Source organism: Entamoeba dispar, genomic scaffold (assembly GCF_000209125.1).
Source record: "Entamoeba dispar SAW760 scf_1105229457721 genomic scaffold, whole genome shotgun sequence".
Taxonomy (NCBI): domain Eukaryota; phylum Evosea; order Mastigamoebida; family Endamoebidae; genus Entamoeba; species Entamoeba dispar.
Window position 1 is genome coordinate 9782 of NW_001852834.1, and position 27316 is coordinate 37097.

At 24.4% G+C, this 27316-nt stretch overlaps 11 protein-coding genes across 11 annotated transcripts in view, besides 47 other annotated features; 8 read left to right on the forward strand and 3 right to left on the reverse strand.

Moving 5' to 3' along the window:
• Positions 1-42: 42 nt before the first annotated feature.
• Positions 43-993: a repeat region.
• Positions 994-1065: 72 nt separating this feature from the next.
• Positions 1066-1250: a microsatellite.
• A 428-nt stretch (positions 1251-1678) lies between these two features.
• Positions 1679-1725: a sequence feature (AT_rich).
• An 867-nt stretch (positions 1726-2592) lies between these two features.
• Positions 2593-2626: a sequence feature (AT_rich).
• An 83-nt stretch (positions 2627-2709) lies between these two features.
• EDI_345200 (uncharacterized protein) lies at positions 2710-4581 on the reverse strand (the record flags this gene model as incomplete). Its single annotated transcript, XM_001733635.1, has 1 exon — positions 2710-4581. The coding sequence occupies one exon, from the start codon at positions 4579-4581 to the stop codon at positions 2710-2712; it is 1872 nt and encodes a 623-aa protein (XP_001733687.1).
• Positions 3762-3836: a sequence feature (AT_rich).
• Positions 3871-3929: a sequence feature (AT_rich).
• Positions 4006-4040: a sequence feature (AT_rich).
• Positions 4222-4291: a sequence feature (AT_rich).
• A 68-nt stretch (positions 4582-4649) lies between the features above and the next one.
• Positions 4650-4731: a microsatellite.
• Positions 4732-4751: 20 nt separating this feature from the next.
• On the forward strand, positions 4752-7337 carry EDI_345210 (AP-1 complex subunit beta-1, putative; the record flags this gene model as incomplete). Its single annotated transcript, XM_001733636.1, has 1 exon — positions 4752-7337. The coding sequence occupies one exon, from the start codon at positions 4752-4754 to the stop codon at positions 7335-7337; it is 2586 nt and encodes an 861-aa protein (XP_001733688.1).
• Positions 6807-6881: a microsatellite.
• Positions 6976-7019: a microsatellite.
• Positions 7117-7244: a microsatellite.
• A 76-nt stretch (positions 7338-7413) lies between the features above and the next one.
• Positions 7414-7477: a sequence feature (AT_rich).
• EDI_345220 (serine-threonine protein kinase, putative) lies at positions 7476-11177 on the forward strand (the record flags this gene model as incomplete). Its single annotated transcript, XM_001733637.1, has 1 exon — positions 7476-11177. The coding sequence occupies one exon, from the start codon at positions 7476-7478 to the stop codon at positions 11175-11177; it is 3702 nt and encodes a 1233-aa protein (XP_001733689.1).
• Positions 8080-8105: a sequence feature (AT_rich).
• Positions 9587-9668: a microsatellite.
• Positions 9809-9830: a sequence feature (AT_rich).
• Positions 10423-10471: a sequence feature (AT_rich).
• Positions 11167-11265: a sequence feature (AT_rich).
• On the reverse strand, positions 11246-12496 carry EDI_345230 (uncharacterized protein; the record flags this gene model as incomplete). Its single annotated transcript, XM_001733638.1, has 1 exon — positions 11246-12496. The coding sequence occupies one exon, from the start codon at positions 12494-12496 to the stop codon at positions 11246-11248; it is 1251 nt and encodes a 416-aa protein (XP_001733690.1).
• Positions 11944-11967: a sequence feature (AT_rich).
• Positions 12049-12102: a sequence feature (AT_rich).
• Positions 12146-12228: a sequence feature (AT_rich).
• Positions 12260-12298: a sequence feature (AT_rich).
• Positions 12379-12455: a microsatellite.
• Positions 12497-12559: 63 nt separating the features above from the next.
• On the forward strand, positions 12560-13285 carry EDI_345240 (endonuclease III, putative; the record flags this gene model as incomplete). Its single annotated transcript, XM_001733639.1, has 1 exon — positions 12560-13285. The coding sequence occupies one exon, from the start codon at positions 12560-12562 to the stop codon at positions 13283-13285; it is 726 nt and encodes a 241-aa protein (XP_001733691.1).
• A 44-nt stretch (positions 13286-13329) lies between these two features.
• Positions 13330-13470: a microsatellite.
• Positions 13471-13942: 472 nt separating this feature from the next.
• Positions 13943-14007: a sequence feature (AT_rich).
• A 49-nt stretch (positions 14008-14056) lies between these two features.
• Positions 14057-14093: a sequence feature (AT_rich).
• A 140-nt stretch (positions 14094-14233) lies between these two features.
• Positions 14234-14261: a sequence feature (AT_rich).
• A 46-nt stretch (positions 14262-14307) lies between these two features.
• Positions 14308-14366: a sequence feature (AT_rich).
• Positions 14367-14748: 382 nt separating this feature from the next.
• Positions 14749-14855: a microsatellite.
• Positions 14856-14872: 17 nt separating this feature from the next.
• On the forward strand, positions 14873-17053 carry EDI_345250 (non-muscle caldesmon, putative; the record flags this gene model as incomplete). The annotated part of the gene is made up of 1 exon (XM_001733640.1): positions 14873-17053. The coding sequence occupies one exon, from the start codon at positions 14873-14875 to the stop codon at positions 17051-17053; it is 2181 nt and encodes a 726-aa protein (XP_001733692.1).
• Positions 15438-15569: a microsatellite.
• Positions 15675-15786: a microsatellite.
• Positions 15795-15973: a microsatellite.
• A 27-nt stretch (positions 17054-17080) lies between the features above and the next one.
• Positions 17081-17911, reverse strand: EDI_345260 (uncharacterized protein; the record flags this gene model as incomplete). Its single annotated transcript, XM_001733641.1, has 1 exon — positions 17081-17911. One exon carries the CDS (start codon positions 17909-17911, stop codon positions 17081-17083), a length of 831 nt encoding a protein of 276 aa, XP_001733693.1.
• A 136-nt stretch (positions 17912-18047) lies between these two features.
• Positions 18048-18069: a sequence feature (AT_rich).
• A 7-nt stretch (positions 18070-18076) lies between these two features.
• EDI_345270 (cell division control protein 15, CDC15, putative) lies at positions 18077-22077 on the forward strand (the record flags this gene model as incomplete). The annotated part of the gene is made up of 2 exons (XM_001733642.1): positions 18077-19211; positions 19235-22077. 2 exons carry the CDS (start codon positions 18077-18079, stop codon positions 22075-22077), a joined length of 3978 nt encoding a protein of 1325 aa, XP_001733694.1.
• Positions 18186-18233: a microsatellite.
• Positions 18254-18342: a microsatellite.
• Positions 20010-20037: a sequence feature (AT_rich).
• Positions 21548-21584: a sequence feature (AT_rich).
• Positions 22078-22105: 28 nt separating the features above from the next.
• Positions 22106-22163: a sequence feature (AT_rich).
• A 119-nt stretch (positions 22164-22282) lies between these two features.
• Positions 22283-22304: a sequence feature (AT_rich).
• A 124-nt stretch (positions 22305-22428) lies between these two features.
• On the forward strand, positions 22429-23556 carry EDI_345280 (membrane protein PB1A10.07C, putative; the record flags this gene model as incomplete). Its single annotated transcript, XM_001733643.1, has 1 exon — positions 22429-23556. The coding sequence occupies one exon, from the start codon at positions 22429-22431 to the stop codon at positions 23554-23556; it is 1128 nt and encodes a 375-aa protein (XP_001733695.1).
• A 699-nt stretch (positions 23557-24255) lies between these two features.
• Positions 24256-24303: a sequence feature (AT_rich).
• Positions 24304-24465: 162 nt separating this feature from the next.
• Positions 24466-24487: a sequence feature (AT_rich).
• Positions 24488-24739: 252 nt separating this feature from the next.
• Positions 24740-24770: a sequence feature (AT_rich).
• Positions 24771-25292: 522 nt separating this feature from the next.
• Positions 25293-25331: a sequence feature (AT_rich).
• A 54-nt stretch (positions 25332-25385) lies between these two features.
• On the forward strand, positions 25386-26240 carry EDI_345290 (uncharacterized protein; the record flags this gene model as incomplete). Its single annotated transcript, XM_001733644.1, has 2 exons — positions 25386-25480; positions 25520-26240. The coding sequence occupies 2 exons, from the start codon at positions 25386-25388 to the stop codon at positions 26238-26240; spliced, it is 816 nt and encodes a 271-aa protein (XP_001733696.1).
• Positions 25435-25463: a sequence feature (AT_rich).
• Positions 26241-26685: 445 nt separating the features above from the next.
• The window catches only part of EDI_345300 (uncharacterized protein), a gene marked incomplete at both ends in the record, with an annotated part of 837 nt that continues 206 nt past the window's right edge, over positions 26686-27316 (forward strand). Inside the window, 2 exons of the mRNA XM_001733171.1 lie at positions 26686-26862; positions 26908-27316. The exon at positions 26908-27316 is cut by the window's right edge and continues 206 nt beyond it. Coding sequence (XP_001733223.1) covers positions 26686-26862; positions 26908-27316 — 586 coding nt within the window. The remainder of the gene's footprint in view (positions 26863-26907) is intronic.
• Positions 26878-26906: a sequence feature (AT_rich).
• Positions 26919-26979: a microsatellite.
• Positions 27065-27102: a sequence feature (AT_rich).

Consider the following 27316-nt stretch of genomic DNA (forward strand, 5'->3'; position numbering starts at 1 on the left):
TTAAAATGAAAATATAATATCATTTAATTTTCAAATAAACTATTTGTTGTTTAATACCAATTTTCATTACTGAGTTTATTCTATCATTTGTTTCTAATGAAAATAAGAATAAGTTTCTATCATTACCAATAATCAATAATCAATTAGAATTAAATATATCGTCTTTTTGAGTTTTCAATAATAAAAATTATATTTTCTTTCTTGATTATTCTTTTATTAAATATTGTATGTTCTTATTTAACTTATTATTATCTCATTCAATTATACATTCAAAATTTTTATATTTCTACATCTTTCTATTTGTTCAATTTGGTATTTTTCTATTCTTATTTCTTCTTTTTCTATTCTTATTGTTTATTTCTTATATATTCTTATTTTCTGATTATTTATTGTGGTATTTATTCAATTTTTATTTATTCTTATTAAATCTTGTTTTAATATTGTTAATTCATTCTTCTAATTTTTTAATTTTATCTTTCATATTCATTTCTTCATTGTGAATATTTTTATCTATTAGTTCATTCTTAGTTTTATTAACTGTTTCTTCATCGGAATTACATTCTTCTATTATCTTCTTCATTTTATTCTTTATTGAGTCTATTTCGTTAATTGTTTCTTGTCTTTTTTCTATTACTAGTTTTCTTCTTCTAACTACTTCATCCATCCTATCAATTATTCCTTCTCCTCTTTTAATTGCCTGCTCATATGTTTCATTATCTTGTATTTCAAATATTTCATTTTTAATACTTCTTAAATAATACTGATAATGTTTATTAGTATCATCAATTGATTGATAAATATTTGGAATTGTTTCTACTATTTCATTAATTAAATGATTATTCAACACATCTTCCATTTTAATTTAATTAATATCAGATTAAAATAATAAGATTAAATACTTAAATACTCATTTATAACACATACTTTATTTATTATTTTATTATTTTAATAAACATCATTTCATTTTTATTGTTTTAAATAACATAATAATAATGTTGTTATGTTAATTTTCATGGTTTTATTGGAAATGAATATTTTATAGAAATACAATGAATAAATGAACTTTAAAACAAAATGAAAATCAATAAAATACAGTGAAGTGTTGAGGTATAAAAGAAAGTATAATAAAAGAAGAAAGAAGAGTGATGACGAATGAAAACAATATAAATAACATAAAAATGAAATAGTAAATACAATTGTAATTATACTATACTAAAAAACTAAAAGAATGAAGGATAAGAAAAATAAAAAACGTCAATACGAAGTATAAAAAGAAGAAGAACTGAAAGAACAACAGAAGGATGCAAATATTTGTTAAGACCCTCACTGGAAAGACCATCACATTAGAAGTAGAACCAAATGATTCTATTGATGCTATTAAGGCTAAGATTCAAGAAAAAGAAGGAATTCCACCAGATCAACAAAGACTTATTTTTGCAGGAAAACAATTAGAAGAAGGAAAGACCCTTTCAGATTATAACATCCAAAAAGAATCAACACTTCATTTAGTCTTAAGATTAAGAGGAGGATATTAAAATAATTGAAATATTCATTATAAACAACAGTTTAAAGATAAATAAAAGAAATAAATGTAATTGACATTTTATCAAATTTAAAGTATTCAAGTTAGTTTAAACAAACAACAAATAAAAATAAGTAAATTAAAGAGATTAATGAGTATATTTAACTATAAATAATTCAGTTATTTAATAATTATAAAATAATCTCCAAACACATTCATCAAACATCATCATTTTCTTAGTAATACGAAATAACAAACACAAACCATTAGTTACATTTTAAAATAAATAAGTTTTATTACTTAGTAGTACCTCATTCGATAGGTTTTATTAGGTTAATTTATTAACAATAATTCATAACTAAGTATTTGTATTAAATTATTCAATTCTCTCTAAAATACTTTAAGTTTTAATGCCATCTAAGAAAATATAAACATGATACAATAATAAAAAATGAATCATAAAACGATTAAATCAAAGAAATAGCATTAATAAAATATTCAACACTCTTGAAAGTATAAATAGTGTTAAAATATCATTCAGAGAGTTAGTACATTCAAAAAAAAAGAATTTAATTTGAGAAATTGTATTAATAATCTAAACCAAATAATGAAATACTGAAACTAACTGATTTAAATCAAATATAAAAGATTGTATTTTAGGTTTAACAATTTAAATAAATCTTTTTCAATACACAAATGAACATTAAATTATTTCTATAAAGATGTTATTAAAAATTAACTTACTGTAGTGTGAGTGTAAAATATACTGTTATTAGCATGGTTCAAATGTTTGTTAATATTTAAAAACAAAAATAAGAACAGATTGTTTATTATTTGTATAACAATAAATAATATTTGTTCTTTATTTTGAGTATTTTATCTTTGTTAAAGTAAAAGAGGACAATAACAATAAATGCTACTGAGTCTTAAATGTAATAACACTAACTGTTTTATATATAAACAAATACTAAGTCATTTACTTTAGTAAATAAGTTAAATAAACCAAATATATAGTACATAGAATTAATACATGAAATTCTAATAAACTGAAGTTATTGTGTTAGTGAATGATTTTTAAAATAAAATATGTTTATTAAATTAATTGAGTTATCTTATTAGTATAAGAAGAATAATTAGTGTAAACATATAAAGTGATAAAATAAATTGTGATTTAGTTATAATTTTTTTTATTCTAATAAATCAATTAAAGAGTTGAATGATAATGAAGAAGCATTAATGTCATTTCTCAATGTATGTGTACAAGCCTCTGAGACAATCCATTTAATATCTGCTCCACTTTTACCTTCTGATAATTGAGCTAATAATTCAAAATCAAATGACTGATCAATAGGAATATCTTTTAATGCAACTTTAAATATTTCAATTCTTGTTTTATGATCAGGTTTAGGAACTTCAATTAAACAATCAAATCTACCAGGTCGTAATAATGCTGGATCTATTAACTCTTTTCTATTACTTGCAGCAACTAAAATAACACCTTCAACTTCTTCAATACCATCCATTTCATTTAATAATGTTGATAATACACGATCTCTAACTGAATCACCTCCTGTTCCACCTGAACGAATTCCTACTACAGTATCTATTTCATCTATAAAAATTATACATGGAGTTGCTGCTCTTGCTCTTTTAAATGTATCTCTTACACTTGCTTCTGCATCTCCTACATATGGTGAATATATTGTTGCACTATTCAATGTTATAAATGAAGTATTTAACATTGTTGCTGTTGCACGAACAATACTTGTTTTTGCACATCCACTTGGACCATATAATAATACTCCATGAGAAGGTCGAATTCCAAGTTTTTTAAATTCTTTAGAATGAGTTATAGGCCATTCTATTGCTTCTATCATTGCTTTTTTAACATTTTCTAATCCTCCAATATCATCCCAATGTAATTTATCAAAATCTGTTTCACTTCCAACAAGAACTGATGGTGTTATAAATGTCATTGAATGGAAATAAATATTTATTTTTTCTTCTGTTGTTTCATTTCCATGAAATTGTGCTTCAACATCATTTTGTAATAATAATAAATCTTTTGGTAAATATCCTACTGTTTTCTTTGATATTATTTCATTAATTTCTTTACAATTACATTTTAATGAATCTAAAATTTTATATCTAATTATTTGGTTTGGAGGAGAAATTCTAAGTGAAGAAGTAATAAGTTCATTTGATTTAAATATATTTGGTATTGTTTGTGTTGTTGTACAAATAATTAAATTATTATTAATTTTTAATTGTTTAATAATATGTATTAGTAATAATGAATAATCTTTTATTAATTCATCAATATCATCAAGAACAATTACACAGTCATGAATATTTAAATTAATAATATTATTATTCTCAATTATTTGATATGAATTATAATAATAAACTTGTTTTCCTATTTTATATGAACAATATTTAGCAATTAAAGTTTTTCCACTTCCATGTTCTCCTTCTAAAAGAAGTATTTTATTATTATTTAATATTAAATAAATATTTTCAAGTAAAGAATCATATCCAATAGGTTTTTGAATAGATAAACTATTATTTTGAATAGAAAATGAACAATCTTTAGTTATAGAATAAAAACCATTTGGTAATTGTCCATTAATATTTTGAATAGTGACAAAAATATTTAATATATGAATTTGAATGATAGAATGAATACAAATGGTTTGTCCATTTAATATATTAAGAAGATATTTACTAATATTTTTTGAATTATTAAATGAATATTTATTAGTATTTATTGGACATAAAGATATATTAATAGAAATACATTTTTCAATCTCTTTTATCTTTTCAATTGATTTAATGTTTTTTATTTCATTTCTTTCAATAGGTTGATAAATACAAACAAATGGATCAATAGAACATCCTTCTTCAATACTATCACTAAAACCAGAAACTCTACAAATACACTTTTTATTATTTTGGATAGTTACAACAACACTTTCATCAAATAATAATCCTTTAGAATCAATATCCTTTCGAGTGAGACGAATTTTTCCAGAATCTTTATCACCAGCAAAGAAAATCATTGTATGGTTTTTAGGTTTTAAAAAACAAAAAAAGAATTTGTTTAATTTAAGATAATAAAATTCATAATAAAATAAAGAATAAAGATAATAAAAAGAAAATTTAAAGATAAAAGAAGAAAATTAAAAAAAAAAAAAAAGAATAAAAAAGAACTTATAGAATTTATAGATTTATGTCTATTTCTTATACATCATCATCATCAAGTAATATGCCTTCAATAGGATCAGAAACACAAGAACAACATAATGTTCAAGAAAAAAGTGGAATGTTACAACAAAATTTTCAAAATATTGAAACATTACGTAAAATGTTATTTGCACCATCTGATAAAGATAAATTAGCAGCATTAAAAGCAATTATTAAATTAGAAAATACAGGATTAGATACATCAGAATTATTTGCTGAAATTGCTATGAATGTTGGTAGTCAAGAAATGGAATTAAGAAAACTTGTATGTATGTATATTGTAAATCATTCAGAAAAAGATCCAACAAATGCATTAATGGCAGTTAATACAATGCATAAAGCATTAAGTTCACCACATACATTTATTCGTACAACTGCATTACAATCAATTACATCATTAAGAGTAAGAGATATTGCACAATTAATGGTTATTGCTGTTTCAAAAGCAATAAAAGATACATCACCTTATGTAAGAAAAGCAGCAGCACTTGCAATTCCTAAAATTTATAGTCTTGATGAAAGAAGATTTGATGAATGTGTTAATTTAATTGTTCAAATGTTAGATGATAAAAATCCAATTGTTCTTGGTTCTACATGTTATAGTTTTCTTCAAGTATGTCCAAATAGATTTGAATTTATTCATAAACATTATATTAAATTATGTCAAGCATTAGTTGATTGTGAAGAATGGGGACAAATACCAATTATGACAGTTCTTATGCATTATGCTAGAACACAATTTACTGATCCTAATTTAATTGAACTAGATGAAGAACATGAAATGGATAAAGATTTAACATTTCTTATTAGTAGTGTTAGTCCATTATTTTATTCTATGAATCCTGCTGTTGTAGTTCAAGCAACATTATTATATTTCCATGTAGGACATCAACAAGATAGAATTAAAGCAGCAAGAGGAATAATGAAATTAACATCATCATCTTTATTAACACAACAATTTTTATATCCAGTTTTATTATCATTAATTCAACAACAACCAAATGTTTTTGTAGATTATTTAGAAGATTTCTTTTTATATCCAGATGATCCTACTGAAATTTGTGAATTAAAATTAGAAATTATTACATTACTTGTTCAAGAAACAAATTGTCAAAAAATTCTTGATGAATTAAAAGATTATACTACATGGAGTAATCCACATATTGTTACTCTTGCTATTCAAGCAATGTCTAGATTAGCAATGATTATGCCTGAAACATCAGAAAGATGTATGGTTCAATTATTACAATTTATGTCAAATAAAAATTCAGAAATTGTAGCAGAAGCAGTTATTGGAATTAAAAAATTATTACAATTATCTAAAAATGGTCAAAATGATCCAGAACGTGATTTAAGAATTATTGGTAAAATGTCTAAATTACTTATTGATATGAAAATTCCACAAGCACGTGCAAGTATTGTTTGGGTTATTGGAGAATATTCTCAAATGGTTCCTAAACTTGGACCAGATATATTAAGAATTCTTGCTAAAACATTTATTGAAGAAGATAAATGTGTTAAACAACAAATATTAACTTTTGCAGGAAAATTATATATTACAAATAAAGAACAAAGTGAGAAATTAGTTAGATATATTTTCCAACTTGCTATGTATGATAATTCATTTGATATTCGTGATAGAGAAAGATTATTAAGAAGATTCTTATTTGCTGAAAATAATGAACATTGTAAAGAATTATTTAAACATGCAAAAGATATTCTTCTTTCTGATAAACCAACTCCTGTCATTAATGGTTTTAATCAACAACGTCAAGGATTATTAGAAGGAACTTTATCACACTATCTAAATACTATTATCAATGGATATACAGATCTTGAAGATTTTGCTCTTCAAGCTAGTGATCCATCTCTTAGAAAAACAAATGTTGTTATTGAAGAAACACCTAAAACTAAAATAAAGACTGAAAAGAAAAAGAAAGAAATTGATGAAGATGACCTTGAAGGATGGTTGAATGGAGATGGAGAAAAAGGAACTGGAAAGAAACATGGAGGAATATGGGGAACTGATGTTAGTTCATCTGAAGAAGAAGAGAGTGAAGAAGAAGAAGAAAGTGAAAAAGAAGACCAAGATGAAAACGAAGAAAAAGAAGAAGAAAATATTGAGGAACAACAAAAAGAAAATAATGTAACTAATGAAGATGATTTTGACTGGGAAGAAGCATTAGGACTTGTTCAATCTAATCTTAATAAAGAGGAAGATAAAGAAGAAGAAAAACCTAAAGAACAAGAAGAAATTGCTGATGATGCATTTGAAAATGATGGAGAATTTGTTGTTGAAAATGGTGAAAATGATGATTGGGGATTACTTGAAGATGAAGGAGAAAATCTACAAGAAATAAAAAAAGAAGAAGAAGAAGAAAAAGAAATAAAAAAAGAAGAAGAAGAAAAAGAAATAAAAAAAGAAGAAATAAATCAAGAAAATATTAAAGAAGAAGAAAAAGAAGAAAAACATGAAGAAATAAATCAAGAAAATACAGATGTTAATGATTTTATAGGATCAGATGAACATCAAAATGATAATCTAAAAGATTCAGGATTTGGAGAATTTTAAGCACTAAAAGAAATAAATTTAATTCTTTCTTTTTTTCATTGGATTCAAAGTTTTCGAAATTGAAATATTAATTTGGATATTTATTTTATATAATAAAAGAAAATAATAAAATAAACTAAATAAACTATTAAAATTTAAATGTTTCTTCTCTTTTTTATATTTATCTTTTCTTCATTTAGTGAAGATTATGGAGTTTGTTCACCAGGATTTGCAATATCATCTCCTTCTTATTATATCTCTAAAATATCAGGAATATTTACAACACCATATTTTTGTGTTGAAATGAATTTAAGAGCAACAAGAATTGAAGAAAGTGCTAAAGCATTTATTGTTGGATTTAGTAATTTTGGGTTAATTTATTCAAATGAAAATGATACAGCTAAAGTATCAATATTATATTATAATTCAGAACAAAAAATTGAAAAAATATTTTCACCATCTTATTTTGAATGGTATGATGTTTGTTTAAGTGCATCAGAAGATAATTTAATTAGTGTATATATTAATGGTAAAAAACAAACAACTACATATCAAGCAAATCAAATAATTAAAGAAAATGATAATATTTTTATGTTATGTACTTCATCACAAATATATAATATTGGAACTATAAGTGGATTTATTTATGGAAGTCATATATTAACAGAAGAAGAAGTTATTAATTATCATACAAAACATATTAGTCCATCAAATGTTATATTTAAACAAAAAGCAAGATTATCATATACTAGTGGAAATGCAGTTTTTTTTAATAATTTATTATTTTATGGAGGAACTAAAATATCTGGAGGAATAAGTAATTTAAAAACATCAGTAGGTATTCCTTTAATTGATGATGGATGTTATGATGGAGCATTAGAAAAATTAGCAATGAGAAGAACAGATCTTATTCCAGATATTACTATTAATAAAGAAAATTTAGTTACTTTACCATTTGTTGAAATATCTAATATGAAAACACATAATTCATATTTTATTTTTAATAAAGAAGGATCAATTACAATTAATACATTAGATACAAATATTAAACGATTTGTTAGATTAGAATTTGATGTTCAAGGAAATTTTATTATTCAATATCAAATGAATAATCAATGGTATAATGGAATAAATATTAAAGCAAATTATTTTACACCAAATTATGTATTATATCTTCCATATTATCTTCTTGGATCACAAGTAACATTAAGAATTATAACAATATCAATACCAACATCTGAAATTAATCTTTCACTTGATCCATTTATTAAAGAAATAAGAATTCATTATGGAATATGTAATGGACATAATGGAATGTTTTGTGCTATTGATAATTCATTTGGAATTTGTTCATCAAATGAATGTAATCCTAAATCAAAATTATCAACAAAAACATTTGATTTTAATAATTATAATATTCCATCAAGTGTTTCAAGTATTATTTTAAAATCAAAAGAAAATAATAATGTATTTCTTACATCATATCAAATAAAAAATTCATTAATAGGAGAAGGAATTGATACTATTTTAGATACACCAAATTCTAAATATTTTAAATTTAGTCAAAATGAAGTATCATTTTTAGAAGTATCATCATATGATATTCCATCAGGATGGGGAAAATATACAAATGAATATACATATCTTGTTACAGTTAAAATAGAAAATTCAACAACAACATTATTTAAAACATCTTTTTTTGGATTTACTATGCAAACATTAAATATTAATCTTTATAAAGGAAAACCAACATTATCAATTCTTACAGTATTAGAAACAAAAGAAATACCAATTAATAAATGGGTAAAAATTGGACTTACAGTAAATTCAACAAGTCTTACAATGGCATGTGATGGAAAAATTGTACTTAGAGCAAAAAATGAACAATATGTAGATTATCTTTCATCTACAGCATTTAAATTTGAAGCAGTAAGAATGTATGGAAATTCATTTGCATCAATTCAAGAATATCCTATTGCTGTTACAGATAATGTATTAAATACATTAACAATAACTGGACTTACAATAGATAATACATGTTCAACAACATTACCAAATATTTGTATTAATAAAAAAGCATATTCTCCATTTGAAAAAAGTTGTTCAATTAATTGTATTGAATGTGAAAATGGAATATGTCAAGAATGTATGAATAATTTTGATTTATCAACAGGATGTACAAAATGTAAAAAAAGATATAGTGGAGAATTATGTAATGAATGTGCATCAGGATATAAAGGATATCCTGAATGTAAAAATTATACTACATCTATTATTATTATTTCAATAATTGGAGGAATATTTTTAATTATTATATTTATTATAATAATTATTATAATAATTATTTTATTAAGAAAAAGAAAAATTAAACAATTAAAAGAAATAGAAGAAGATGAAATGAAAGCATTAGAAAATAATGGAACAGCTCAATTACTTAAAAATGCAAGAAAAAAGAAAGTTATTGTTGGTACAGAAACATTAATTGAACTTGGAAATAATATTTATATTAATAAAGCACATTTAGATTTTAATTTAGATGGAATAGAACCTGATATTGATACTCCATTATTAGATACTTTATTAATTAAAAATCATACAGATAAACAATTTGTTATTTGGATTCAAGTACCAAAAAAAGATAAATTCTTTTTACAATCAGATATAGAAAAAGAAATTCTTGAACCTAGAGCAGAAATGAATATTCATTTTGAAATTCAATTACATTGTAATTGTTCATGTAAAGAAAAAATTATTATTAGAATAGAAAATACTAAAACAAAAGAAGAAGAAACTGGAACTATTGCTTTAGCTATTTCAACTTATAAAAGTAATAAAATTGATTTTGATGAAATTGAATTAAAACAACCACCTTTAGGTGATGGTGCATTTGGTGTTGTTTATAGAGGAACTTATAGAGGAATTGAAGTTGCTGTAAAAAAATTAAAAGAAAGAACTGATAATATAGGAGCAAAACAAGAATTTAATAAAGAAGTAACATTAATGACTAGACTTAGAGGACCATATATTGTTGGATTTATTGGAGCATGTTATCTTGAAAAAAAAATGTGTATAGCAATTGAATTTGCTCCTAATGGATCATTAGGTCATATATTAAAGAAAATTAAATTAACTTATGAACAAAAATTAAAATTTATGATTGATTGTTGTAAAGGTATGACAATGATGCATTCTTTTAATATTATTCATAGAGATCTTAAACCTGATAATTTATTAATGTTTTGTGTAGATCAAATTAATCCAATGATAGTTAATTGTAAAATAACTGATTTTGGTACATCTAGAGCAGTACAAGAATATGAAGGAAATTATACTTGTGGAGTAGGTACTCCTGTATATATGGCACCTGAATTACTTAGTAAAGAACCTTATACAATAACAGCAGATCAATTTAGTTTTGCTATTATGATGTATGAAGTATATATTCAAGGAAAACCTTATTCTTCTGATCAATTTAAAATGCCTTGGGATATTGCTAAATTTGTTATTGCAGGAAAAAGATTAGAACGTAAAGATAATATGACTGATGTTTGGTGGAATATTATTACTCAATGTTGGGATCATATTCCTTCTAAAAGACCTACATTTAAAGATATTACAATTATTTTACAAAATGAACTTGCAAAATTGATTCCTTCATTTGCAGAAAATAAAGAAATTACATCTCCACAAAAATTAAGAGAAGAATCTATAGATCCAAATATGAAAACAAATACAACAACTACTACAACTACTACTACTACATTAACTTCTACAATTAATTCTGATATAGGATATAATACAAATCAAACTGGAATGTCTAAATTTATTAATACAACAACAGATGACTTTGAAATAAATTAACAAAAATTAAATTAATTAATTAAGTGAATAAATTTTTTATTACCTTCTTTAATTATAAATATTATTAATTAAATAATATCAATAATATGACATCTATCTTGAGCTTCATTATAATAGAAAGCAATTGAATATTTTTCATCTGATAAATAAGGAATTGGAAATAAATATGGAATATGATATTTTTCTATTTTCAATATTTTTGATTCAAAATACATTATTCCATTTTTTGGTGGTTGGAATGGTTTAGTTATAATTTCTCGTGTTATTGGTATTAATATATTTGGAGTATAATTAAATGAAGAAACATATGAAATAATTACACCACGATTAATTTGTCTAAACATTTCTAAATATCCATCATAAACATCTATCATTCCTGGTTTTTTTTGAGTAATTTCTGTTTCAAATATTACTCCAAAAGCACGTAATTCATGAGGTTGATCTAATTTACTAATAGTAGTAAGATCAAGAACAGTCATATAATATTCTTTTTTTCCTATAAGAATTGAATTAGTTTGTGAAACTTTATGAAATCTATCAAATAATGGTAATAATGAAGTTACAGTAATTAATTGATTTAATTGTGATGTCATTGATAAAACTTGATCTCCATCTTTAACTTTTAATCCATTTCCTTTTCCTTCAGGTTGATAATAAAAATATTCTTCTAATGATAATTCTTCTGTTTTACAATTAAATGAACTTATAACACGTGCTTGTTTTTGTTCATTAAATAAACATATTATTCCTAATGGTTTTGATGTTGAATATTTAATAAATATATATTTATCAAATGAAACATTAATTACTTTAACATCTTTTGGTGGATTTGTATAACTAATATTTATATCAACTGGACTAAATGTTGTTGATTTAATATAATTTAATTCATTTTCAATTTTTGTTTTTTCTTTATTAATTTTTTGTAATACTCCATAAATAAGTTCTTTATCTCTCATAATTTGTTCATTAATATTAATTAATTTTTCAATATTTTCTTGTTGATCTATTATTTTCTTTTCAAGTAAATTAATTTTATTTTTTAATATTTCATTTCTTTGATAAAGAGCATAACATTCTTGATTTTTTTTATTATATAATTCTAAATAATTAATATTTTTCCCTTCTGTTGTTGTAATAGATATTTCATTTGTATTCTCTTCATTTCCTTCTCCTGATGAAATACTTAATTCTCCTTCACTTTCTTCTTTTATTGTTGATTCTTCTGTTTCATTCTCACTTATATCTTCATTACTCTCTTCACTTATATTTTTACTTGATGGGTTTGATGATAATGTGGATGCTTCTTCACTACTCATTTACTAATGTTAATATTTTGAACTTAAAATTCAATCTTTTCCATTTTTCACTAGTATTTTTGAATGGAAAATAAAAGAACCAAAACAATTCAAACAAATATTATCCATGAAAGAGTTATTACTCTTCATCAAATTATTAAATATCTTGATACTGTTGATATTAAACAAATGGGAGTACAAGAATATGGTGCTGACCAAATTTTATCTATGTGTCATAATAAAGACAATAAACCTTTTTATGCATTCATTGGAACTTTTCTTTCTCCACAAACACGTGACCAAATAACTTTTGCTTCAGTAAAAAAGTTACATGAAACTCTTGGAGAGTTAACTATTGATGTTATTAATAATACATCTTTAGAAGTTCTTATTAATTGTATTAAAGGTGTTGGATTTTATACTACAAAGGCTAAAAGATTAAAACGTTGTTGTGTTATTATGAAAGAACAATTTAATAATCAAGTCCCACAAACAAAACAAGATTTATTATCACTTCCTGGTGTTGGACCAAAAATCGCTTCATTAATTTTATCAATTGGATTTGATAGATTAGAGTCATTAGCAATTGACACTCACATATTTGTTATCTCTCATCGTTTAGGTTGGGCAGATGGTTCAACCCCAGAAAAAGTGAGACTTCAATTAGAATCATGGCTACCAAAAGAAGAATGGTCTTTGTTTAACAAATCAATTGTCGCTTTTGGTCAATGTTGTTGTCGTAAAATCCATCCAAAATGTAAACAATGTCCAATACAAGATAAATGCCATTATTATCATAAATCAACCTAATTCACATTATTTTAAGAATAAAACACCCTTAATATTAAAACTTATTGTTTGATTTTATTGTTTATTAAACATTCTTTTCTTTACTTATTTAAATCAATACCCTTATTTTCTTATATTATATCTTGTTTTTCATTAATAACTCTTATTTCTTTCTTTTTTATTATTTATTTATTGGTTTTATTTCACACCAGATACCTTTACAAAAGCATTGATTCTATAATTTAATTGATGGTTAATTAGTGTTCTCATCTTGATTAGATTTTTAGTGTTTATTTTACATTTAAATGTTTAATAGATGGTGAATATATCTATTGTAGATGTGTAGCAGAAAATGAATATTAATTTGTACTTATCCAAATGAAAAATGAAATCATTGAAATTATATGAAAAAGAGTTCTAATGTGATGTTTGTGAAGAATGAATTAAGTTTGGATGTCAAATTTTATCAATAACAGTTATTCCTCTTGTTGCTATTTTTGTACCCTTCCTTTAAACATGAGTTGGTGTTATTTCACTTCAGTTTTATATTTAATAATAAAGAGTAAAAATAAAGCAAATAGATATTATTACTTTTTTAAATGAATAATGAGTAATTAATCATCATATATAAACACAATACATTGAGTAATATCATATTAATTATTACTGTGTCTCTTCAATAAATATCTATTCTTTTATAATTTTATTTTTTTTTCTTATATTATAGTAATATATCATAAATAGAGTGATAAATTTACAACATTCTACTATTTTAATTTCATTTAACCAAGGTATATTAAAAAAATATAAAATAATGAATTTTTATAATCAACGAACAAAGAATATAAAATGTTTATTTAATTGAGTTTAGAATAAATAATATTCATTAGAGTCTAGAACTTCATTAGTTATTTTCTGAATTGTGTTCTAAAGAATTTAAATTATTTCTCTTACAAAGAGAGTGCATTGATTTAAAATTTAATTTTAGTATAAATTAGTTGAAATATGAAAGTGACAAAACAAAGAGAATTACCAGTGATAACAATAAATTATTTAACTAAGTATAATTAGAATAAAATTAACTTGATTATATAAATAAATAGAATTCATGTTTTTGAATATAAATAATACAGTAATTCAGTGAATAATTTTACTTAAAGAATTAAAAGTATTATCTAATAAAATAAGTTTTAAATTTCTTTTATGTACTTCTCAACTTCTTAACACAACATTAAATAAATAATCCTTTCTTTTATTAGAATAGAAACAATTAACAAATGAAATCAATAAAAAATAACTTGATCAAATAGGTTATGATTAACAAAATATTACAACAAATTTATAACTCTTTTTATTAAGGATACAGGCAATAACCAAAAAAACTAAGTTTATTACCAATAACCTTTGGTATTTTTCATAATTTTTCAGTGAATAAAACTCTTAGAATGAAACATAAAAAAAGAAAAAATCTATGCTATTTGGATAAAAAACAAAGTAAATAAAAAAAAACAATTACAGATAGAAATAATAAAGAAAAGAATAATAAAAGAAAGTGAAAAGTGAATAAAAAACAAAGAGAAAGACAGAAGAACTATGAAATACATATTCATGAGTGATTTCATTCCGTTGAGGACTAAGTCGACCCCTGCAGCACAATTAAATTGTAATGCCCCTCCATTTAAAAAACGGAAAGGAGTTGAACAACCAATTGCTGTTAAACCATTAAAAGAAGAAGAAACCGATGTTATTAAACAGAAAGGACAACAAACAATCATTACTCCAACAGCAACGCCCATAGTTCATGAAATATCTCCAACAACTAATTTAATTACATTAGAAAAAATAGCTTCATCAAAAACATGGAAAAGAAGTAAACCTGTTGAACATAAAATTATGAAAAACGAAAAAACTGGGATAACAAAACAAATAGACAAGAAAGTAATCTCAGAAAGAGAAGAAAAAAACGGTTCAGTTCCAATTAAATTTGAACAACAAACATTGAAATATGCATTTTTTGTTAGAAGAAAGAAAGAAAATAAAATCACCTCTACTCCTTTAACTGATGAGGAGTCTCAACAAAAAGAAAAAAAAGTCATTGAAGAAAAAAATAATCCACAAAACGAACAACCAACAATAGAAAATCAAGTCCTTGTAAATGAAGAAAATCCCCAGAAAGAAGAAGTAAAAGAAGAGGTTAAGGAAAAGACCGAAGAAGAAAAGAAACCTGAAAGTAAAAAGGAAAAGAGAAATAAGAAAAGAAATTATAAGCGTGAATATGAAGAGGAACAGATAGAAGAACAGGAAGTTATTGAAAGTCTTGAAGAAGATGAGTGGAAACAAGTTGACAAAAGTGGAAAAGTTCGACCTGTTAAAGACAAAAAAGGGGAATCAAAGAAACAACGTAAAAAGAAAGAAGAAGAAGAAAAGAAAAAGAGAAAAGAAGAGGAAGAAAGAAAAAGAAAAGAAGAAGAAGAAAGAATTAAAAAGGAAGAAGAAGAAAAAGCAAGAAAAGAAGAAGAAGAGCGTATTAAAAAAGAAGAAGAAGAGAGAAAGAGAAAAGAAGAAGAAGAAAGAATTAAAAAAGAAGAAGAAGAGAGAAAGAGAAAAGAGGAGGAAGAGAGAAATAAAGAAGAAGAAGAAAGAAAAAGAAAAGAAGAAGAAGAAAAAGTAAGAAAAGAAGAAGAAGAAAGAAAGAAAAAAGAAGAAGAAATGAAAAATATATTTACAAGGACATTAAAAGAATCTAAGAATGAAGGAGGGAAAAGATATAATTTAAGTGAAATGGAAAGTTATAGGAAATGTGGAATAAAATTACCAGAAGATGTTAGGAATCGATTTAATCTTATTTATCATGAAACAGTAGAAAGAATAGAAAATTCAAAAAGTAGAAATGAACCTAAACCAATTACATTATTTTCAAGTATGTTAGATGAGAATCAAAAGAAAGTATCAAAAATGTTAGTAATATTAAATCAATTATCACAAGAAACGAATTTAGAAGAAGCAGCGAAATCATTAATATATTATTTAAGAAGTGAAGAAGATATTAAAATATTTATTACACAATTTGTTAAAAGATGTGTTAATGAAAATAAATTTTGTAAATTATATGTTCGATTTATTCAAACACTTCGACAACAAAATGGATTAACACAAAATGTAGCACAAGGAGCAACAATATTAAGTGGAGCATTATTAGAGAAAGCATATGACTATTTTCATAAATTACCAGAACCAAAAATAATTCAAGAAGGAATGAGTCAACAAGAAATCGAAAAATTAAAAGAAGAAGAATCTATTGAACAAGTTGAATATCGAGGAACAGTTAATTTAATTGCAAATTTATTTGAATTAGGATTAGTTAATGAACGATTACCATTAACATGTTTACAAGAACTATCAAAAGATGTAAATGATATGAAAATTGATGCATACATTACACTATGCTCTAAAATAGGAGAAAAAATGATGAACACTGACAACACAAGTCCAATTTATGGAGAAATCATTGAAGTCTTTAACAAAGCAAAAGAATTAGAAAAAAATAATAATCTAAGTAAACGAATTCGACTCTTATTAATGAATATTATTCAAATGATGGAATCAGGTTGGACTGTTTCTCCATTTATTTCTCTTCAATCCACACCAATGCCACAAACTCCTAGTCTCACTTCTTCTGCTACACCACTAGGAAATCCAAATGATAGTTTAATGATTTCGACTCATCACAAAATGAAAAAAGAAGAAATTTCTGTACCAAAAGCATCAATCAAGTACTCTTCAAAATAATTGAATTAAGATAAAAAATGTGATGTTTTAATAAGTTGCCGTAACATTAGGTGACTCATAAAAAGTGTATTTAGGAAAAAGAAATTTTGGTGGTAGATGAACGGTTGTCAAATTGTCACATCTTGAGAAACAAAAATCACCCATAGAAGTTAATGATGAAGGAAGAACAATTGAGGTTAAATTATAACAGTCGTAAAAGCATGAATCTCCAAGATAGATTAGATGAGATGGTAACTGAACAGAAACAAGATTAGGACATTTCTGAAAACAATTGTCACCTATTAAAGTTAATGTAGTTGGTAATACAACATGTTGAAGTAATGGACAATCATAGAAACAAAGATGAGGAAGTGAACAAAGTGTTGTTGGAAGAATTATTGATGAAAGTTTTAAACAACTCATAAAACTTCCTTCAGATAAAGAAGTTATAGTTGTTGGAAGAATTAACTCATTAAGGTCACCACATAATTCATAACAATGAGAACCTATTTTATTTACCCCATAAGGAATACTGTTTCCATATTTTATTCTTTCTTCTTTGGTATAAAAAACATGTTTACAAATAGTATTTTTATGTTCAAGCTCTTTGAGATAACGAGTATAATTAACATCATACCACAATACATACCTTTTCATTCCAGGGATTTTTCTATCTTTTTTAGTAAATAAGTTTTGAGTAGAAATATTTGGGAATAATCCGTTAGCTGCAAATAAGGAAATAGGATTTGATGTAAACATCTCTAATACATTTCGAAATTTTTTTGTTGTTTGAATAAAATGAATAAAGTCAATTCGCGAAGTGAAATATTGGAGAATAGAAAGAGCTTCCTGACAAGTTAAATGCGTAAAAGGACACATAGTGGTATAAATTCCAACAGGGTTTTATTTATCTTTTTCGGTTCTTTTTTAAGAAATACAATGAAAAGAATCTTTTATGGTTGTTGAACATGAAATCCAAATAAAGAGAACAAAAAAAAACAAACTCAAACTGAACTTAAAAAATATTTTTAATTTTTCTTATCAATGAGTGAAGTTGAACAACACTTATCTGATGAGATTGAAACAGTTGTGTATAGAGGACCTATAGATGATGACTATCAAGGAAATGAAATAATTCATCGTAAACCACTTCAAAGAAAAAAGAAGAAAAAGAAACATGGAAAAAAGAAATTAAAAAAAATACCAAATCCACCAAATATTGAAGAGGAAAAAGAATTCCGAAAAGAGTACCAAAAAGAGGAAGTTATAGAAAAAGAATTACTAGAACAGAAAAAAGAAGAGGAACAAGACACTAATCAAGAAAATATTTTAAAAGATGAAGAATTCAATCATGTTCATTTAGACCAACCAGTTGATGATGACTATAAAGAAAATGAACCAACTAAAAGAAAACAGTTAAATAAAAGAAAGCCTGTTAAAAAACACTCAGACGTCCCTAAATTAGAAATTAAAAAAACAGAAAATAATATAATTCCAATACAACTAGATGATAATACGAAAGGTCAATATAAACAAACTAGTACGTCACCCAAATCACAAAAAGTAACACAACCAATAACCCCAAGAAAAGAGTCAACAAAAATCGATGAAGTTCAAAATAAATCATTTGGAAGATCTTGGCTTAGTCCACGAAAGCTACTTCAATCATCAAAATCTAATACGTTGTGTAAAATGGACGAAAAAAAAGAAGAACACCAATCACTAAAACATAAAGAAAAGAAATTAAAAAAATCAAAAAAACATCAAGAAGAAGGAGATGATCCAATGATTACTAAACAATTAAATATAATACAGGATAATGAAAAGTCAATATTTTCAATTGCTAATTCAATTGGAAGAGGTGCATATGGAGAGGTGTTTCAAGGAATGAATGCTGATAGTGGAGAATTTGTTGCAATTAAACAAATGAAAGTAAATAAAAAATCAGTAATGAAAGAAGTTATGGAAGAAATAAGATTATTAAAGAAATTAAAACATCAACATATTGTAAGATATATTGCATCAACAGAAAGTCATGGATTTCTTTATATCATAATGGAATATATGGAAAGTGGTTCATTATTAAATATTGTAAAGAAATTTAATCATTTAAATGAAAGTTTATCAGCAAAATATGTTCATCAAGTATTAGATGGGTTGACATTTATCCATGACCAAGGTATTGTACATAGAGATATAAAGCAGCCAATATCCTTGTAGCTAAAGATGGGAGTGTAAAAATTGCAGATTTTGGAGTTAGTGTTCAAATGAATGGAAATGAAAAGCAAGAAACTGGAAGTGATGAAGATCCAATTGGAACACCCAATTGGATGGCACCTGAAGTTATTCAAATGCAAGGAACTACAGTTAAAGCAGATATATGGGCATTAGGATGTACTATTATTGAATTAATAACAGGAAATCCACCATATTATGATTTAAATCCAACGGCAGCATTATATAAAATAGTTAATGATGATTATCCACCATTTCCAAATACTGTATCACCACAACTAAGAGAATTTTTATTTTCATGTTTTAAAAGAGATCCAAATCAACGAGCATCATCTAGAGATTTATTAAAACACAAATGGTTTATTACAAATGGAATTAAAATAGAAGAAAGTAAAAAACCAACTTTTATTAAATCAGTCTCAACTAACAATATAAAAGCTAATTTAACAAAAAAACAACAAAATGAAAATGAAGATTGGGCAGAAGGATTTATTGTAAAACCACCAAGAATGAGAGAAGTAAGAACATTTACAGCAAGAAAAAGTACAGAAGATGATTGGGGAGAATATTTTATAATACCAAATGAAGGGATTAATATTGGAAAAGTTAATGAAAAGAATAATGATAATGAACATAAAAGTATTTGTTTAGAAGATATTGATTTATTAGAAAATGAAGATGATGAAAGAAAAGAAGAATTTATTAAACAAATGAAAGAAATTGGTAAAATGATTGAAATAGGAAATAAAGATAATAATAATAAAATATTTCAAGTACTTCTTCAATTACATAATATGGTATTAAATACCAATTTTAAACAATTACCAGCATGTATTCATATTATTGGAATATTTCCATTATTTGCTATTTTAGAAAAAGAAGAATATAGTGGATGTTTACAATTGAGATTAACATCACTACAAATAATTAATACAATATTAACCAAAGATAATACAAGTAAAATGAATATTGTAATGTCAGGTTGTGCCACAATAGTAAAATTTGGAATAACACATTATAAATCAAATGACTTATATCTTAATGAAATAGTTAAATTTATTAAATGTATTATAAGTAATGAAACAAATAAAAATGAATTACAACAAATGTTCATAACAAGTGGAGGGTTAGAATTAATTTATTTAATATTGACAATGAAATATGATGATAAACATAAAGGAAATATGAATGTAGTCTTAGAAATTGTTAATAGAATTGTTCAATCACAAAGAGATATTAAAACAAGAATGGAATTTTGTTCACGTAATATTACTACAATGATATTTATTCAATATAAATTAATTGATGGATTACTAGAATTTATATGTCAAACATTCTCATTAAAACAATATACACCAGCATTAAAAGCTATTACAATTATTATATTAATTATTGATTCTATTATGAGAAATGATACACAAATAAAATTTATTGTTTGTCAAAGAATTATATCAACTGATTTAATTGGAATATTATCAAGAACAATGGATACTTCAATTAATAGTAAATTAAATGAATTTATACAAGAAGATGTATTATTTAATGTATGCAAATTATGTAAATTATTAATAAATGATACAGAAAAAGAAATTGTTTATGGATTATTTAATACCAAATTAATTTTCTTTATTGTTAAAGTTTTATTAAGATGTGATTCATTGGATAAAGAATTAAAAAATTCTTGTATAATTAATATGATGAAAAATGGATTAATTAATAATGTTATACAATGTTTAAATATTCTTTGTACATCATCAATAATAGGATCTAAAGTATGTCTTGAATTATCATCAATACCAAATATCTTTCTATTACTTAAAACTTATTGTGATAAAGGAAAATCAAATTTTGTTATGGTAGAAGAAGATTGTTTAAATATTATATTAACAATTGCAGGTTCAATTACAAAACAACAAAGTTCAAGTGATTTCATTATTCATAACGCATTAGAATTTTTATTAGAATATTGTTCTAAAAAAGGAATCGTTGCTCATCTGTTTAGTGCTTTTAGAGCTTTATATCAAGCAAATCCTAAAAAAGGTTTAAAAATATTAGGTGATGTTAAAAGTATTGTATTAATTTGTAATATATTTAATCTTTCTAATTATAATGATGGGATGTGTTGTTCTGAATTAAAAGAATTTTGTGCTATTATTAATGAACATGAAGAATTAATAAAATTATATTCAGAATCTACTTTTGTTTATGGAACTGCATCTTTATTAAGACAAGTTGTAAATATTGAAGCAAAAAAATATTTTGCTGTATTAATGAAATCACTATTATTAAATAATACTCATTTATATAATTTAATAATGAAAGATAAAGTCATTATTTATTTAAATGAGACTTATACTGAATGTATGGAAAATGGTAAAGAAGTAGTTGGTAAAATTGTTGAAGAATGTTTAAGTCTTGTAATGAATGCAAATCCTCAACGTATCAGTAAAAAAGAAGAACAAAAAATTATTGAAAAATTAAAGAAAGAAGAAGAACTAAAATTAAAGTTAAAGAAAGAAAATGATAAATTTTTACATCATAAAAAAGAAAATAGAAAAGGAGTGTCATTTGGTAAACCTGGTTCTAATCAAGTTTTAGAGAAGGCTTTATCTGGAGAATTTATAGAAGAAACTAAACAAAAAAGACCAACTTCTTTTACCCCTATTCAAGAGAATAAAAATGAAGACCCTCACCTAAGTGTTCCTGTTAAAGCAGTTCCTCATCTTTCTTCTCATCCTCAACCTTCAACTCCATCTCAAAAATCTGCTAGAAAATTATTTTCTTTCGGTAAAAAAGAAGAAAAAAACTAACGTGTTTTTTTTTTTGTTATACATGCCGATATTTTATTATAATTTTAATTTTATAAATTGTAATTACAAATAATAAATTAAATTAAGTGGAACATATTCTTCATTAAAAGAGGAAAAGAATCAAAATGAACTAAGAACTAATAAGTCATATTTTAAAAATATTAAATGCAAAGAATTAAAAACATTTGTTCATCAAGTTCACTTGTTTTATTAAATATTTTTAATTTCATTAATGAAAAAGCAGTTAAATTTAAACGAATTTCTATTGTAAAAATTTTTTATTTGGGAACCTTTTCTTTTTATGGGGTTCTGTCTTATTTGTTTTCTGATTTTATTAGCAGAACAAAAGTAATGCAAAAACTTGTTGAACTCCCTGTAATGAATTCAATTTTTCCTTGTTCTGATTCAAGTTGTATTGCGTACGTCTGTCTCACTCGATTGATGGAAGCATATTTCTTTTATCATTTTACATTATTCCTTATGTCTTTTTTTATTCAAAACGATAATGAAAGCAATTTATTAATTCATTTTCATGACTATGAATGGGGTTTTAAATTCTGTTATATTAATGTGTTGATTACAATAATATTTGTTCTTCCTTTATGGTTTCATCGTGTTTTCTATTGGATTTCAATTATTGGTGCAATTTTGTTTATTCTTTATAGTCTAATTTCTTTCCTTAACTTTGCTGCTGTACTGAATATTAAATTAGTAAATAAAGTTGATCCTGGGCGTAGATTTGATCCTTATGTAGTTCTTCTTATATCCATATCATTCCTTTCTTTTTCTTTCTCTCTTGGTGTTTCTTTATTCATTTTAATACGATTTTCTCACTCAGCAACTTCTGCTGGAACTTGTGCATCTAAATTTTGGAACATTCTCTTTACATTATTCAATTTGTTATTATCAGTGATAGGAACTGTTGCTTCATTGTTACCGATTGTGAGAGAATATAAACCAACTTCAGGTATTTTTCAATCTAGTATAGTTTCTGCTTATACTGCATATCTTCTGCTTAATGCTATCCTGTCATTGCCTTGTTCTGAAAAGAATGGTTGTTGGATAGTAACTGATTGTCAAGAAAATAGTGCTCTTATTTCAAATTATGATTTCACATCTTTTCTTGGTATCTTCTTTACTATTGCAGTTATTGCTTATCAAACTTATCGAAATTCAACCGAAATATCAGAAACATCATTTATTGATGATAAACTCCCTGATGAAACTGATAGTTTAACAGGTGAAGTTCATGGAAGATATTGTTTCTGGAAATTCCATGTTACTTTTTGTATTGCATCATTGTTTATGCTTCAAAATATGGTTGATTGGTCTATATTTAAAACAAACCCTGCTCGTGTTGAGATTGGTCATTACGCCTTCTTTTTTAAGATAGGTGTTAGTGTTTTATGTCATCTGTTATACATTTGGACGTTATTAGCTCCTGCTCTCTTTCCAAACAGAAATTTTTCTAAAATTTAGATACTTGTTATCATAAAAATTAATTTTTCTTTTGATCCTCATAGTAAGAGAGTAATACCACAACCACATTTAATCAACTTTGTTCGTCTTCGACACTCTTAGTAAAGGGTGTTATAGTATTTATTTCTAGTACTTACCATTGAACATTTTCTATTTGAAATTATGTTTCTTTGTTATTTGATTCTTGCTTTTTGAAAATTATGTCAACAAAAGAAAATTCATCAAAATATTGAGTTATAAAGAGTATGTTACATAACTAATAAACTAAGAGCGAATATCTTTTCATTTTGTTAATAATGGATATCTTAGAAACATGAACAAAAGAAAAAAAAACAAAAGAATAAGAAATAGATGTTTTTGATAAATAAACAATAAAAAAACATACAACAATTATCAAATAAATAGTGATTTTATTTGATTTAAATACCATAAGTTTGGCAATGAGAATAATGGAGTGTATTTAATGAGTTTATTACTGTATCAAGAATTCTAATATTAAACATAAGATAACTAACAATTTATAATAATAAAAAAGATAAATGTAAAGTACATCTGTTAATAGTATTGAAAATGCAAACAACTCATAGTATTGTTTGGCATTGACACTTTTAATAAAATGAATAAAAATAAATAGTGTATAATGTGATAACAAAGGATGATAATAACTCAGATGAAAATTTTTGTTATAACTTCAAATTGATATTTTTTTAATAATTTTTTTTATTTATTCAAATTAAATGTAAAAAAGAACTCAGAATAATTTATTTTTTTATTGGTCATTGATAATGTTGACAAATTATTTCCATCATTCAAAAAAAAGGGGTTTCAATTCTTTGACCACTCTCTCACTACCAGCACTATTATTGTTAATGAACTATTAATTTGATATATGTTATTTGAACAGTAATGTATTTTTAATATAAATTTATATGGCTCACATTAAATTCTTCGTGACAAAACATTTCGAATAGTTTATTTGAATTAAGTCTATATGGTATAATTATTATAATTGGTTTTATTGTAATTGTGAATTTTTAGGTGTTAAAAAAAATGAAGAAATAGAACAAGGTTTCATAATATTCTTTGGCACACTTAACACATTTATCAAATTCACTTTTTCTTATTGTCAATTTTAACTAAGCCACCACTCATATTTATTTGTCTTAATCATTTTATTGTGTTCAATTATTAAATTATATTTTTTTTTTAATAATGACCTTAATTATTTAGAGAAGTTGTTGATAACATTATCAACATCATTAAAATACTCTACACCTTTTTGATGAATACATTTGACCACTTTTTCTTTTTATTTTCTGTTCACTATATTTGAATATCCATATTGTACCTTCTTTAGTTCAAAACTTTTCTAACGTTATTTGTTATTCTAATTTATTGTTTAGATGAATATTCATCTTTGAATTTTCTAATCATGAATATTATATATTTTATTCATGCACATCTTCTTCTTCATTATAAAGATGTTATTATATTAAATTTATTTCATTCTAGATTCAGCAGATTTTCATTACTATTATTTACTTAGATATTAATTACATCTAACAGAGTACTCTCTTTACAACTATTTAATGACATTCTTTGTTCATGAAATTAATTTTAGAGTTTAAACAAAAATACTTGTTTTATGGTAAAAGAAATAAGTCAAATGGATTTAATTCAATTTTGCTCACTTCATAAATTCAAAATAGTTTTAATTTGACAAGAAAATGGAAAACAATAAAAATGATAAATATATTTTTAAATTACAATAAAAAGTTTCGATTTGTTCACTGATATTAATTTAAATAGTTAAAGTTTTTTATAGAATAATGTACCACGTCATTAACTTTAATTTAAACTTCAAAGTACATCAAAACCAAAAAATGTATAATATTTTTTTAATAAAACTAACTATTTCAAATAAGTTGTATCAAAACATTTAGTGACAAATTTAGAAAAAAAGTGATGATGCCCTAGACAAACTAAAAATTCATAAAAAAAATACAAACTTTATGGTACATCATATTTTCCTTTCAGGTTCTGTTGGAGTTGGAAAATCAACTATATTGAAAGAGCTTGTTTCTTTGTTAAGGAATGACTTTAGGATATATCAGATGAAAGAGTATATAGATATTGATACCAATGGCATATCTCGCTTAAAAGAATTCCAAGATGGGAAACTTTCGAAGTACTCATTTCATAAATATATAATAAGTTGGTACAAACAACAAGCAAAAAATTCTGAATTTACTTCAGCTGAAATAGTACTATGGGAACGCCATCCAATTGAAGCACTTGAAATCTTTTGCAGTGGAACAGAGGGTATAACTGAAATAGAAAAAGAGGATCTTAACACTGAAATTGTTGAATTTTGCAAAGAATATGCAATACCAATAGCTCATAAAGGGTGCTGTAAAGTGAAGATGTTGGATACCGCTAATGAGTCAGTAAATATCTTAGTGGAAACCATTTATGCCAATTCTATTGCTCAGATTAGAGTAGGTGAATATCTATTTAGTTGTACATTCTTCTTATATTGTTCAGATATTGAATTACAGTATAAACGCATTATTGGTAGGGGGAGAGATTCTGAAATCTCATTCTATATGAATAGAAAAAACCTTTCTTGGATCAACAGAAAATATTTTGATTATTTCGCTGAGATTGTGAATCAAGTTAATTGAATTTCTGATTTTTATCTCTCTTTTTGGTTTCCATAATACGTATTGAATAAAGGCGAAAATTATGATAATAAGGGATTTGGTATAGATTTTTAGAATCTAAGTAATGCATACCATAATCATATACACAAAACCACTCTCTAAGAAAAATAACAATATCATGAGATGAAGTTGATGATAATACCTTTAGTATGAAGAAAAGTTAAACTTATTTACTCAAAAAATAGTGGAAGAGGAATTGTTATTCAATCGGTAATAATAGAACCAAAGAACTCCGAAACAAAAAAAGTCCTTAATGATATGCCTCACTTCAACAAATAATTAAATAAGATTTAATGAGCCATAGATTTGTTCAATTTGATATAAAAAATCAAATAGATATTACATCAAAAAATAAAAAAATTCAAGGATATAGAGAAATTGATGAATAATAAAAAATCTCATAGGCATGGATTATAAATATATTAAAAGACAAGTGATTGATAATCCAAATGATATTATGGAAGATATTATTTCAGAGAATAAACGATTAAGAAAAGAATTAGAGAAAATAAGAAATTTATATATTCAAGAAATGAAAACAAATGAAGAAATAAGAAATGGACTATTAGAACAAAGACTAGAGGTTTTTCAAACAAACTATTAAATAATTCAATTTTTATAATTTTAGTTTATGGAATTTGATAATTTTGAATATGATGATATAAATGATTATAGAGAAGAAGAAGATGATGATGATGATATTGGAGAAGAAGAAATAGATAAAGAAATTAAAGAAAGATTAAGTAATATTAAAGGAGAGAATCAAATTAAAAGAGTTCATCGACAAATATTCTTTTATTATAATAGTTTTAATATTATTATAGGGAAACAAGGAGCAGGGAAAACAACATTTATTATGAAAGAATTAGCGAAACTCAACAAAATAGAACACCAATATGAAGCGATTATCTATGTATCACAAAATGCAGGAGAAGATGAAACATTTAAAGAATTAAAAGATTTAATTAAAACACCAATTTATGGAATGAATTATGAAAAATTTATGCCAGCATTAATGCAATATTATAAACAACCAC